Below are 13,456 nucleotides of genomic sequence, written 5' to 3' on the forward strand. Positions count from 1 at the left end.
GTGTGGTCAAGGTGCTGTAGGAAGCACATACTGTATTAGGTCTGACACTGAACAGGAGGTAGTGCAGTGGTGAACGCACTGTTAAAAGTATACAGCGCAAATGGCTTTATTTATTTTTTTCAGTATTATAATTGATTTCATAGTTTATACTACACTACTACTCACCTAATTGAACTACCGGTAGTAGTTTAACTACATACCTGTATTTAACCATGTTCAACCTGCCGCCCCTATTTGGGGCAGAAATGTTACAAATGGCAAAAATAGCAGATCTATAAGCTTACAAAGCATGGTGGTGCATTGTGAGCTTGCTATTTTCGCTACTTCTGCACACAAGTTCCAGAATTTCTAAAGTTGAGCTGTAAGAAGGCCAGACCGCACCAATGCAACTAGTCGCAACTCCTTGCAACAAAACGGTTTAAAGGCCAGTCTGACTCCTCACCAATGCAACTCTGTGCAACTGCCATTGGGGATAATGGTTACAAGTAATGCAGTTGTAGTTGCAAGTAGTTGGATGTTACAATGAGTTGCATTGGACTGGACTAAGCGATAGCTTTTTCAGAAGAGGATAAATTGCGATTAGACTTTTATGCAAAACCAGACCAGTAGTATAGTGGTCCTAACCATCCACAAGATTAACTAGAGGACTATGAAGACCAACCTCTGCAGTGGTGTTAATTTTATTGCGTAAACATACTGTACTCTACCATACAGATTGGTCAAAATAATGTTATATGATAAATGTTATTAATGTTAGATTGCAAAGTGTTAAGTGATATTCACTCATTAGCTCCAACATCAAACCTTAATTTTATTTTTGAGGGGCGATAGGCCCTCCTATGTCCAGCTTTTAGTGTGTGTGCAAACACAAACTTTGTCCTACAAACATTGACAGCGAAGGGCCAATTTTGAGTGTTTGTGAGGACGCAACTTGTGATTGGCTGGAATGAGATTATGTACAGTATTTTAAGAGCGCCTCTCACTTCACACAGGTGTGATTTTCATATATATATATTATATATATATATATATATATACTTTTTATTTTATTTAGAGTAGCCAACTATTTTTTACCCTCCTTTCTCCACAATTTTGTTGTTATGCCAATCAATTCCTCCCCACACACATTACTGTGTTGTCACTGCTGTTGTAACTTACTGACTCACCTGCCAATGAGGAGCCCCCACCAGGAGGACGTACGGTAGAGCCTTTGTCCTACTCCTCCCGCCTAACACTCCCTGCTGACAGGCTCTGCTCCCAGCAGCCCGTAGAAATACATGCAGTCCGTAGAAATACATGCAGTAACAAATATCACCCTCCCTGCCCGGCTTCCCTCACCCGAACATTGGCCAATTGCGTTCGCTCAGCCGCCTGACGAAGCCGGATGCACCGCGGTGGATTCAAACCCACAACATCCGTGGTGACGGCCAGGAACTCTACCACTGAGCCACTAGAGCGCCATTCAAGGTCTACATCTTCACTTATGCAAGCCGATAGTAAAACACATAAAAATTTGTTCAAGCAACTTGCTACTAAAGAAATATGCTAAGTAGCTTTGGTTTGGTTCAGCTGTAGTTCAACCTTTTCCAATGTGTAGTAATTTGTTGCTAGGAAAACTAGCTTTCCCCAACAACACTGCTCTCCTTATGTCAACAGTACCCTCTATAATACAGATGTAATTGTCCAGTAGAGATGCAAGATGCATGTCATGGTTGCAGGAATAATGGCACATAGAACACTGGATAATATTGCATTGGAACGTTTATTTAACCATGGGCTGGAAAACCGGAATAGACCACTGACAAGTTTCTGGTCTGGTCCCACATGACAAGAGTTGGCTACCAGTACATTTTAATTGGCCTGAATTGAAGGGCCTAGCAGAAAAGGAAAAGTTCTGCCCTTGGTTGTAATGGATACTAAAAGAGAATGAGATCAATAGATTACATGCAACAATGTCCGCACAAGATTTGCTAGAATAACAACGAAATAACAGTCTTTAGGGGAATGAAGATTGTCTGTCAACAGGACACAACCCTGTGCACTGGATCTCGACATTGTGCATGTCTCTCTTTAAACACCCCCAGGTGGAGGCGATTTAGCTCATTTTCATTTTGCTCAGGAGGCACCCTTACCTAATGCCTATATAATATAAACCACACTGCTGCTGCTGCCTCATGAGTGATTAGGGTCATTTTCTCCAAGATGAATCTGTAATTTGTCACATTTATCAATAGTGATGAGGGCTGTGTCCTTACGTGCACTGTAGGACAAGACGGATAGACTTACACACACACACACACACACACACACACCACACAAACAGCAAAGTTGGACTTTGTACATGTGTCTGCACACGTACGCAACTATGCATGCAGCTAGGATAGAAGTTCTGAGATGTCTGAAATAATATACAGTAGATTTGCAGACACACACACAGTGTCTCACACACACACTCGGCAACAAATGTCTCCTTGCACTTTTATGCAACGGGTCATATTTCGTTGGACCAGTAACTCAACAGTTGTCCACTTCAGCATTCCTCCGCAGGGCATTCGGGGGACGAGTGGTGCATGGTGTGTGTGTGTGTGTGAGAGCATGTCCCACTGTTTGACAGACCCCCTCATCATCTCCTCATATCACTCCAGCTGCTTCTTGTGTGTGTGTGTGTGTGTGTGTGTGTCTTGTTGAGAGCCCTGTTGTTTGTTCAGTTCATTAGTTTGATCAAGCGCTGCTGTGTGTGTGTCACATAACATGATCCAAACCCCTCTGCCCTCTCTCTCTCCCTGCCAAATGGTTATGCTTTCCTCACTTAGCCCCCTCCCCCCCCCCCCCCCCTCCCCCTCTGTTTAGCCTGACGTGCCCTCTCTAAGCACGCTGCAGCTATATGTTACATCCCGTATGCGGGTACACACACGTAACGGATACCTAGACGCATACAGTATATGCACAAATATTATCTACTGACGGTACAGGTGTAAGACGGGAAGTAATGTTTTCCTTAACGCTACCCAGAACGTCAAGGTCAACATTGACAACTGTAGATATGAGCTGTGGACTGATTTACATTGCAAGGGCTGGTGTTGAGATCTGACACCCAGTGCTTTAGAGGATAGATTATTAAAAGTTGGACAGACTCACATGATCCACATGCACGAGTCGACTAAAACAGCTAAATCCTTGTATGTCCCACTCAGTCATACATTTGATCTTCCCATTGAATTGAGACTGGCTCATGGTCCACAGAGAGTAGGACGAGAGAATAGTTCTGGAATAGTTATTCTGAAAGGCCAAAAAAAAGCTCCCTCCGTTATTCTCTTTCTCCTTAGCCACCCCCCTACCCCTTTTTTCATTTCTCACACAAACATCTCGATTTGAAACAAGGGCCTGTTACCAATTACGCAGACACAATAAATGCCAAAGCCATGCTTGTGGACAGCTCCCTGCGTCTTCACCATAATGGCTACCATCAAACAAACCGGCAGGGAGAAGATGGTGATATATTCAGTAACACTGGTAGCCCATGTCGGCTAATATCAGTACAGATATCGGGTTTTATACTATGTGGCTTTCTGTTTTGATTCATGAAGGCTTTGGCGTATTTTACATGTCCGTATTTTGCTCCAGGGTATCTTATGTTGTGTGTGTGTGTGTGTGTGTGTGTGTGTGTGTGTGTGGTTTAAGATAAGTAGTGCTCAACATAGGCACTCTTTTTTTTTTGTTCTCCATATTTTTGTCAACCGCACTATTAACTTCTTTGGTTGTCCTCTTGTTTCTTTGGTTACGATGAGAACAAGGGATCTGTCCAGACAGTGTTATAGTTTGAGTCACTCGAAGCTGTGTAGATGGAGTGAGGGAGTGCTATGTTGTTGAGTGGCTGCCATTTTCTGCCACAGTGATGCTTTCAGAGAATATTCCATGAAGGCTTTTTAGATTTGTAGATACATGGCTTCCATTTCCGCTTTTAAAACGCATGACCTTAACCTTTTCGTTCTGGAGCATTATCTTATTACAACGCGTGTGCATGCACACGTTGCACATGGTTTGTGCATGTTGTTCATGCAGAAGAACACATATGACCCATGTGTGTGTGTGCGGCTGTGCGCACTCGTGCATATGAAGTATGACTCGGATGCACCTGAATTCACATGTTGCATCTGTTCACATCAAATGCAGTCAAATACCATGTCACACACGCACACTTAACATGTGTTTTGACATGTGTGACATAGACCCCCCCTCCCCCGCCCCCCGACTAGCACTGTTTAGAGAGCAGTGAGAACGGGTACTTCGTGGAAACTGGACCACTAGTAGTACAGGCTTCGGTAATTCTAGTTTATTATTTTTCATTGTATTTAAAAAAAATTAAACACAGACAATCAAAGATGACTGCCATTACTGGAGAAAAGGGGATCTGCACCAAATTGAAAATTTCAATCTACCGCATGTTACTAGCTCGGTGTTCAAGCCCCCTGTTGTGTCTCGCCTTCCTTTTCCATGTTATGCTGTGGTTATATAGGTCATGAAAAAGCAAAACGGCCTAAAGGGTTGGCAACATGAATTTTTCTAGTTAAAATTGTGAGTCCTGTTGCTAATCGCCGGTATCCGTGTTATAAAAGCAATAATAGTGTATTATTGCTTTTATAGCCAGGATTAATCATGATCATACAGGCAGATAATGTGACAAGGTCAATGTTATAGGCAGTGGTGGAAAGTACTTTTGTAGCTTGTAGATCTGCTATTTTCAAAAGATTTTTATTTCTTTTTTCATTTGAGATTTCTTTAAAACTTTTTGTACTTTTTGATGTCAATACTTTTGTACTTTTACTCAAGTACATTTTGAATTCAGGACTTTTACTTGTAACGGAGTAGCTCTACATTGAAGAATTGATACTTTTACTTAAGTAAAACAATTGAGTACTTTTTCCACCACTGGTTATAAACGGTGTGTAGTCATGGAATTACAATCAGAAGATAATCTGAATTAATTTAAGGAATACGAATAGACCAAGATTGCCCCCTAGTGGTTACTCTGTGTCACAACCTTCCTAACTCAGAAAACCCAAGAGGGTGTGATGTTTCACTCTCCTCCAATAGCCCCAGTATTATCTTTAATAGCATCAGATACACATACAGTAGTACTGAAAGATATTTCATTTGTTGGTGAATGAGCAACAAGAGGAGGGAAAGTCCTTTCCCTGGTTTGTTGTACTGGCTCAGTAGGCGCCAGTGTTGATTTCGTTGACTAAATATATGAAAACTAAGCTGTGATGACTAAGACTAAATATACTGACAATTTCGTCAACAAATAAAAACTAGATGGGAAGGGACTAGTGGACAAGAGATCCAGTATAAGTCATTTTGCAATTGGTTGTATGCTGAAAAACAAGCTTGCGACGCGTTGTGACCTTATATAAGGTCACAACGCTGTGACCTTATATAAAATTAATTTTATAAGAAGAATTAAGTGGAAGCAAACGAATACAACCATAATGAACTGTAAGGAGTTGACCTAACGGTTTGTTGTACTGTGTGTCCTCTGCAGTCTGAGGCCCCTGGATGTTGAGTTCATGAGACGTCTCAGTAAGGTTGTCAACATCGTACCTGTCATCGCCAAAGCTGACACACTCACTCTAGAGGAGAGGGATTTCTTCAAACAGACGGTGAGAGGTGTGTGTGTGTGTGTGTGTGTGTGTGTGTGTGCGCGCGCTGTGTGTGTGTTCGCTGTGTGTGTGTGTGTGTGTGTGCTGTGTGTGTGGTATATGTGAATATTGTTGTGAATATTGTTGCTGTACATGCACTATATTCTAACATTTTTTTAACGTTTTTTCGTATAGAATGCCCTGCTGCCTACTTGATCACACTATCACGTCACACAAAAGTAGCAGATCTACGTGCGTTTTGAGCTTGTCCGTCTGCTACTTTTGATGCTTTTGAATCCTGAAAAGTACGTTTTGGACGGTTTCCACCGGACAGAGACTATTATGCTCCGTTTGTGTCTGCATTCGCATTTCATACATGTGTTTGCTTGCACTCAACCCATTACCTTCCCAGCTGTAACAGACTGCTGAAGGTCTTTAAATTGAGCTTAAAATACAGAATACATAACATGTTTACAGGCTGAATAGTGAGCAGGAAAGCACGCACGCACGCACGCACGCACGCGCGAGGCCGCGAGCGCTCTCTCACACTCACTGGTTGGTACCATAAAGCAGTGCCAGACATCACAAACAAAAGACATCTGGATAAAGCCACGGTGCACCCATCCTGGGAAGTGGCATGTCGTCTCAATAGCCATAACACGTCGAAAGTCATGTTTGGTTCAGAAGGAAGCATTTAAGACCCTTTTCTATGTATTTATTTACAGTACAGCGTTTCAGAAGGGGAAACTTCTGCCCAATGGAGCACACTAGCCCATCATTACCAGAGAATTACTGGGTGAAAAAGCGAGACTGTAGCGGACGTCAGCCAAGTTCTCAGCCATTCTCTAGTCTACCCAGTGGTATAATAACCACTTAAACCCTATATGGTTGACCGGAGTTCCTCAGGGCCCTATACTAGTAGCCTTTCGGTGTTCGCTCTGCATTAAATATCTATGCTGAAAATAGCCGATCGACAGACTCGCAACGTGCGGTTTTCCCTAGAATACCGATGTTTGTGTTTATCCCATTAACCCATTCTGACCTGAGATCAGATTCATACGAGGTTTCCGCTGGACACACACTGGTCTGATTAACCCATTCTGACCTGAGATCAGATTCTAAAAAATGTCAGTCGCTCTTCGATTTTTCAAAAATAGCAGACCTACAAGCTCGTATCGCGCCACTCGGTGGCGCGATATGAGCTTGTAGATCTGCCATTTTTCAATAGGTAAAGCATGACATGATGCTAAACACCAAAACGGGTTCCCGGTCAGAATGGGTTAAATCCGAGAAAGCAACTGTGTCATTTTAGATTTTAGTGTTGGCTGTTCAAAAGCCAATAGCCAGATTCAAGCTTGTACGTCTGCTATTTTTGAAAAACATATTTCTTGAAAGTGTGAGAACTACTGATTTTAGAAGACCTTTGTAGAATCGGCCTCAGGTCTTAAGTGAATAAAGACCTCATGCGGAAGTGCAAGGACAGGAAGTTCAGCAGCGAAGACGCACCTAGTGACTTGTCTTTGTACAGTAATTATAACACAGTTGATGTTCCAAATAGTAGCATTACGATAAACAACTGCTATGCTGGTGTTTGGGCGACCTTCCTAAAGTTTGTATTTTAAATTGTGGGTGAATTTACTCAGTCAATATGTCCATGAAGCAGAGGTTTTGGACTGTTAAAGGTTCTGCTGTCCTGCCCGCTTAAATGGACAAGAATTCAACAAAGCCACATGGTTTTTCAAATCCATGTAAAAAATCACACCTGTGTGAACTGAGTGGTCCCCCCCCCCCCCCCCCTCTCTCTCTCTCTCTCTCTCATTAGCAGGCAACAGTACAGCACTATCTCTCTCTCTGTTTCTGGCACAACAGCATCCCCTACTGGTACTAATAGTCATACTCGTGCTCATTAACGACACATAGGTGAACAACACGGACATTGCTGTTCCTTGGAGTGGTTACTAAAAAAAAAAACTATGCAATAAACAAAATCCAATATTTAAAACTGAGCACCAGACTTGGCCAGTGTTGTTGGCCATGGCTGTTGTGGTGAAAGTGTGTATTGTACTTAAAACGTATCCATTTGTCCTAAATGGGAAGGAATATTTTGTGGGCTAATAGTCCTACGCTGTAACTCTCACAGCCTCATGTCCTCATCGTCACTTTCCCCTCCGCTACATGTGGTTTCCCTGCTGGACTGGGTATAAATCATCTGCTATAATATATCGTTGCTGTGTTGGGCAGAAACCTTGTATCTCCATGTTTCAGCTTTTGTAATTTGATGTCGTACAACATTGTCGCACAAAATGAAGGTGGTGTGTGTCTATAGTGTAGCCTATATGTGTCTGTCTGTGGGTTTTATTTATTTATAAAAAAAATGTCGTTTGGCAACAACACACACTCCATGAGGGGAAGACCACCACAATCCTTCGTTCCCATCGCTCGTTTCGTATCTCTCGCTTCATGGTTCTGGCCTCCTGTGGCAGCTTTATTAATTCTAGAGTTGAGAGAGCACGCTGGGCAGAGTGGGCGCTTTGACTACCGTTTCCCTCCACGACGGCAACGCCGTCCTGTAAGAACAAAATTGGGAGTGGACCAAAGCCGGGCAGAGAATGTGAGCCACGGGCTTATAGCAGTGTTGCTTTGGTTGGCCACACACGCTATGTAGGGCCCTGAAGATTATTGACTTAAAAAACCTCCTGCCAAACTTTTGTTTTTTCATTGCTGTTCCTCTGCTTGCAAGTGGACGTGAAAGGAATCAGAGTTATTTTATTGTATTAGAGGTCTGCCCCATGTCTGTCCAGCTGTGTGCCTCTGCTCATGTTCCCCTCGCTGACCGTTGATGTGGCTTCTTTTCTTTTGTCTTTGTTTTTGGTTAAATGTCATCCTATATAATGTAACCCTGTCCCTGAGAAAGTTTCCAGGGATAAACAATAATGCCTTTGATCGCGGAACCAAATCGTCAAAGTAGTAATTGTGAGGCAGAACAGTCATTCATTTAGAGCACATCACTCCAGAAAAAAGGCCATTTGCCTCTTTCTGTGACGCTCTTGTCTGTAAATAAGTAATTATAAAGACATACTGTATAGTGGATATAGGGCGGCCATTTTTATACGCCATAACTATGTCTGGCTGTGTTTTCGTAGTGGTGGTTAACCTCCACATTATCTCCATGTCAAGGGGATTAGGAGTCGCTTAGCGTCGGCACCGCCAGCCCCAACAGCATGACAGTGTTTATTGAAGTCTTTGAGTGGGCTAGTGGCCTCTGTTCAATAATAGGGTCCTCTATCCTTCCCAACTTAGATGTCTGTGTCACTGTGTGTATACAGTACATGATTTAAATAATGGCAGCTGTGTGTGTGTGTGTGTGTGTGTGTGTGTGTGCATGCATGCGTGCGTGCGTGTGAGAGAGGCATTGACTTGGTATGTGGCTTTAAGCCAGCACTGAGATGGTGAGATGATGAATGAAGAAAGGCTTTGGTCCTGATTGATTGTTACAGTGTGTGTCTGAGCAACTTCCCTTCCTCTGTCTCCAAGAGTGATTATAGCAACCTTTGTATTGTGGGTAATATGGAGTTGTTATGGTATAGAAAAGGAAGCTGCAAAACCACTTTGTCTCCATGTCCTCATTTGTAAACCTTTTTGAAGACAGGAGGAGAAATGGTCGTCAAGGATCTGGAACTTTAGGTATCCGTAACGATGCAGCCACAATAATTTACATATTATTTTCCTGGAAATGCTGGATTGTAACTGGGTCCGGCTTCACCACTTCAAGAGGCTTCATTTGCCACTCACTTTAATTCACACGTACATGCAGAGAAATGTTGGTGTTGGATGTTCCACAGACTGCTCTAACAATGATACTATAACAAGTTGATGATAATGATAATACTGGATATTAATAATAATAATTAAAAAAATCACACCTGTGCGAAGTGAGGGGCGCTGATATATTAAAGTCTAACTCATGTATGACGTAAATCTCCCCTTTATTGTCAATGCGTTTACTAAACAAACTAAAGACAAACATTAAACCTGTGTATTGGAGGGGCTAGCGTCCCTCAAAAATCAAATCAAGTTGGCAATCGTCCAGATATGAAAGACTGTCATGGCTAAAAATCTCTTTAGCCCTATATACCTCATAGTACTCAAGAAATAAAGAAAATCTACAAGCGCCCAAAGTGTTGCACTGAGATGCATTGTGAGCTTGCAGATCAGCTGTTTTTTGTTCCCAAAATAGGGGCACTATGGCTAAATATTGTCAAATATATCCATAATCCCCATGCAGATTAGGGAAGAGCTGAGAGACAATGGAATCGACGTGTACCCTCAGAAGGAGTTTGACGAGGATGCAGAGGACAGGATGATCAATGACAAAATCAGGGTGAGTTCAATGTAAACCACCACAGTATGATGGCCACACACATACCATGAGTGTATCATTATAGTTGTAACAAAATAATGAAACTTAATTCTCAGTACACACCCAGCCCCCTTCAGAGATGAATGACTAACGCAGGACCTGACAACAAAGCGTGTGTGTGTGTGTGTGTGTGTGTGTGTGTGTGTGTGTGTGTGTGTGTCATACTCACTCAACAGGAGATGATCCCTTTTGCTGTGGTGGGAAGCGACCAGGAGTACCAGGTCAACGGAAAGCGAATTCTGGGCAGGAAAACAAAGTGGGGCACCATAGAGGGTAAAACACCTACACTTTACACACACACACAGACATGCACACACACAGTCACACGTGCAGGCACACACACAGGCACACACGCATACACACAGGCACACACGTGCACACACAAAGGCACACAGTCACACACAGGCACAAACGGGCACAGCTGGTCATGGATTTTCCTACCAAACAGACAATGGAAAACGGGTCACCGTTTCCGATCAGATTTACCTTTGCCTGACTTACAGTACTGAGCCCAGATTAAACATCATGTGCAAATGCAGCTACTGCTGCCAGCATATGTTCGAGTCCAGTCAGCTGAGTTAAAGCGTCTGTCGTTATACAACCGCGCATGTGTTTATCATGTCCATGTTTGATTGGCTGTATCTGGAGAGATTAAAGAGACAGGAGGGGGGGAGTTTTACTGAACCGTCTGTGATTATGATATAATGCGGGCAGACGTGTCAGTGAGCTCACTCCACACACACACACACACACACACACTGTCGGTAACTTTTTATACACAGTCTTATGTTGGTAGGACTATGCTGAGCTCTCGTGCTGCCAAGAAGATAGGTTGGGGGGGGGGGGTGGTTAGGGGTGTCCTTGCCTCATCTAGGGATGAGTGGGGTGTGTTTTCCTACGCCGAAGGGTATGGTTGCGCGGGTAGCCAGGGAACGATTGGAAGGGCAAACAGCGGTGCTTGTGGATGTCTGGACAGAGGAATGTCGTGAAGTCTGGAGCACTGGATCCTCCTTCACAGAATATGCACTTGACCCATCTTGAGCCCTCCTTTTTCATATCTGATGAACACCGTTTCTTTCTTTTTTTCTGCTGTATTATAGATTGCATTATCAAATACATTTGAAGTGAATTAATACATGAATTAATTAAAATTGTAGCTGTAGGCTGTTGTAGATGTAGGCTATAGCCGCCCTACTTGCTGTCGTACGTGACATGTATCCTATGAACTGCACAGAAGCTTGTGTCTTGCAACTGCTAAAACCAAAAGGAAGTATAATTGTAATCCTCCAGGGAGGGTAAACGTACACACAGGAAAAAGCATTCTTATGGAGTATACCGCGCAATTGTTCTGAACGTGTGGTCCCCAACGATGAGGAGTTCCGACTATCAATAAATGATTGATAGTCGGGATTGGGAACTAAATGGACACTGAGATTTTACATGGAAATAGTTCTATTTGTGCAAAAAAGAACATTTACAGTGACGTTTTGGGCTTTCAGAGATAAAGCAAATAACAAATGGGGTTAGTGGCCTAATGCATAGAAAACTCTGAGTATAAATGGAATATATTTGTTCGTCCGACATATATTCTTTTCACGTTGCAGAGTGCACCTCAACACTGTACGATATGTTGAAAATGTGTGGGAAATGTAGTGTTCTCTGGCTGAGGGAACAATGGCTCCTTTCTAGCAAGCCTAGGAAGTGGTTCACACAGGCAATGAGGTGAGAGGAGGAGGGATTTGGGCTTGTCATCACTGACAATAAAATAAGCCACAGAGGAATCCTCTGGATGTGTAGTTGTTAAAACAAGGTCTCTGTTACAACTGGGCAAAGGACATTTCATTTCATCCAGTTAAATTAACACTGAAGAAGTGTGTGTGCGTGTGTGTGTGCGTGCGTGCGTGTGTGCATGTGTGCGTGCGTGTGTGTGCAGAGAGTGAGAGGGGTAGAGATATGAGGTTGGACAGGGTATAGGTTAATTGAGAGTAAGAGACTTGTGTATTTCAGCCTATAGCTAACCATGTATGCATATACATAATACACAGTTTGTTTCAGGGTCTCTCAATGTATCCTGGACTCCTGGTGGGTTGGGTACGGTTTCTTTTTGCTAGTTAACTGAGGAGTGCTCTCCCTCTCTCCGCCAGTGCCGCCACTAATCAACACTCCCAGACCCAGCTGTTACCCTGCTCTCCTCCTCTCCCTAACGCTCGAGGAGAATTTAATTTCCTGCCCTTGGATTTCAAAGCGTTGCATAAATAGTATTCCTTTTTTTAACGTTTATGGACTTGACATAATCTATAATTCAAACACGTGTTTGCCCTACCAGAGGGAGGCACCGGCAGCTTGTCACAGGGACTTAGTTAAAATGTCTCATTTACGTTCTTCAATGTAGGGGTGGGGGCGGGCGGCGGTTGAGATGTATTAAATTACTGGGAAGTGGAAGAAGGTATTATCTTGACTTAAGAAAATTGCTGCAGATGTCAAGTTGGAGAATGTCCTTCAGCTGACTTTAGTACAAATCTGCCACCTGGTGGTGGGAGATGGAAGTGTGTTGGTTGGGGTATGCAAGTGTGTCGGTTGGGGTATGCAGTGAAGGATGGTTTCATTGCAGTGTGCAATATCAAGTGGTGTATGTGCCTACTGTTCTGAACAGGTGTTTCTCCTTTTATATATTAAATCAAAGGCAATAACATGTGCCTGTTCTGCATGCATTATGTCCTAAATGTGGAGATTATGTGGAGGTTTTCTTTCATATAGTTTAATTTGACAAAGGTTCCTTTCTCTTTTTTTGCAGTTGAGAATATTGCACACTGTGAGTTTGCTTACCTTCGAGACCTTCTCATCAGGTAAGTTTAACATCTTGTTATAGAATATAGAATTCTTAGGTGCTAATGGCTTTGTTTCTGATGTTATGTTAGATGTTATGTTTTGATGGTTTCACTGGGAGTCTAGTCCTCAAAGTCCTATTCCTGCAAAGCAGATCTGTGTTTTTATTGTTTATCCGCTAAACCTGGATGACACTTAAAACTAAAACTAATGTAAGTTGTCTTGCAAGGAAGATCCTCATTTATATGTTTATCTATACTTTGTGTGAAAATGGCCATAATACACCCAATAAAGCATAACCAATTATTTTTTTGTTTTGTTTCACACATTAGGCAATCATGTATTAAAGGGAAATTTTGCAAAAAATATATGTTAATGATTTAAAGATTTAGAACACTTTTCTGGGGGTCTTTGTGTGTAATATGTGGTTTTAGATATTTTGGATATTAGCAGTGAGCCCAGTGTCTCTGGTGTCATGGACACTGGGCTCACTAACTTCCTGGACTACATGTCTCAGTAAGCCAGCCCTCCCCCTATCCACAAGGAGGATAGGTGCACCAAAGCATTATGG

At 42.7% G+C, this 13,456-nt stretch overlaps 1 protein-coding gene across 8 annotated transcripts in view; it reads left to right on the top strand.

Annotated features, from left to right (window-relative positions):
* The window catches only part of septin9b (septin 9b), a gene marked incomplete at its 5' end in the record, with an annotated part of 70,275 nt that overhangs the window by 54,978 nt on the left and 1,841 nt on the right, over positions 1–13,456 (top strand). For all 8 annotated transcript variants that reach the window (XM_080760595.1, XM_080760597.1, XM_080760598.1 and 5 more), the window contains 4 exons: positions 5,543–5,660; positions 9,925–10,020; positions 10,236–10,332; positions 12,854–12,905. In XM_080760595.1, coding sequence (XP_080616721.1) covers positions 5,543–5,660; positions 9,925–10,020; positions 10,236–10,332; positions 12,854–12,905 — 363 coding nt within the window. The remainder of the gene's footprint in view (positions 1–5,542; positions 5,661–9,924; positions 10,021–10,235; positions 10,333–12,853; positions 12,906–13,456) is intronic.

The sequence above is a fragment of the Protomyctophum bolini genome (assembly GCF_963924005.1).
Source record: "Protomyctophum bolini genome assembly, chromosome: 3".
Taxonomy (NCBI): domain Eukaryota; kingdom Metazoa; phylum Chordata; class Actinopteri; order Myctophiformes; family Myctophidae; genus Protomyctophum; species Protomyctophum bolini.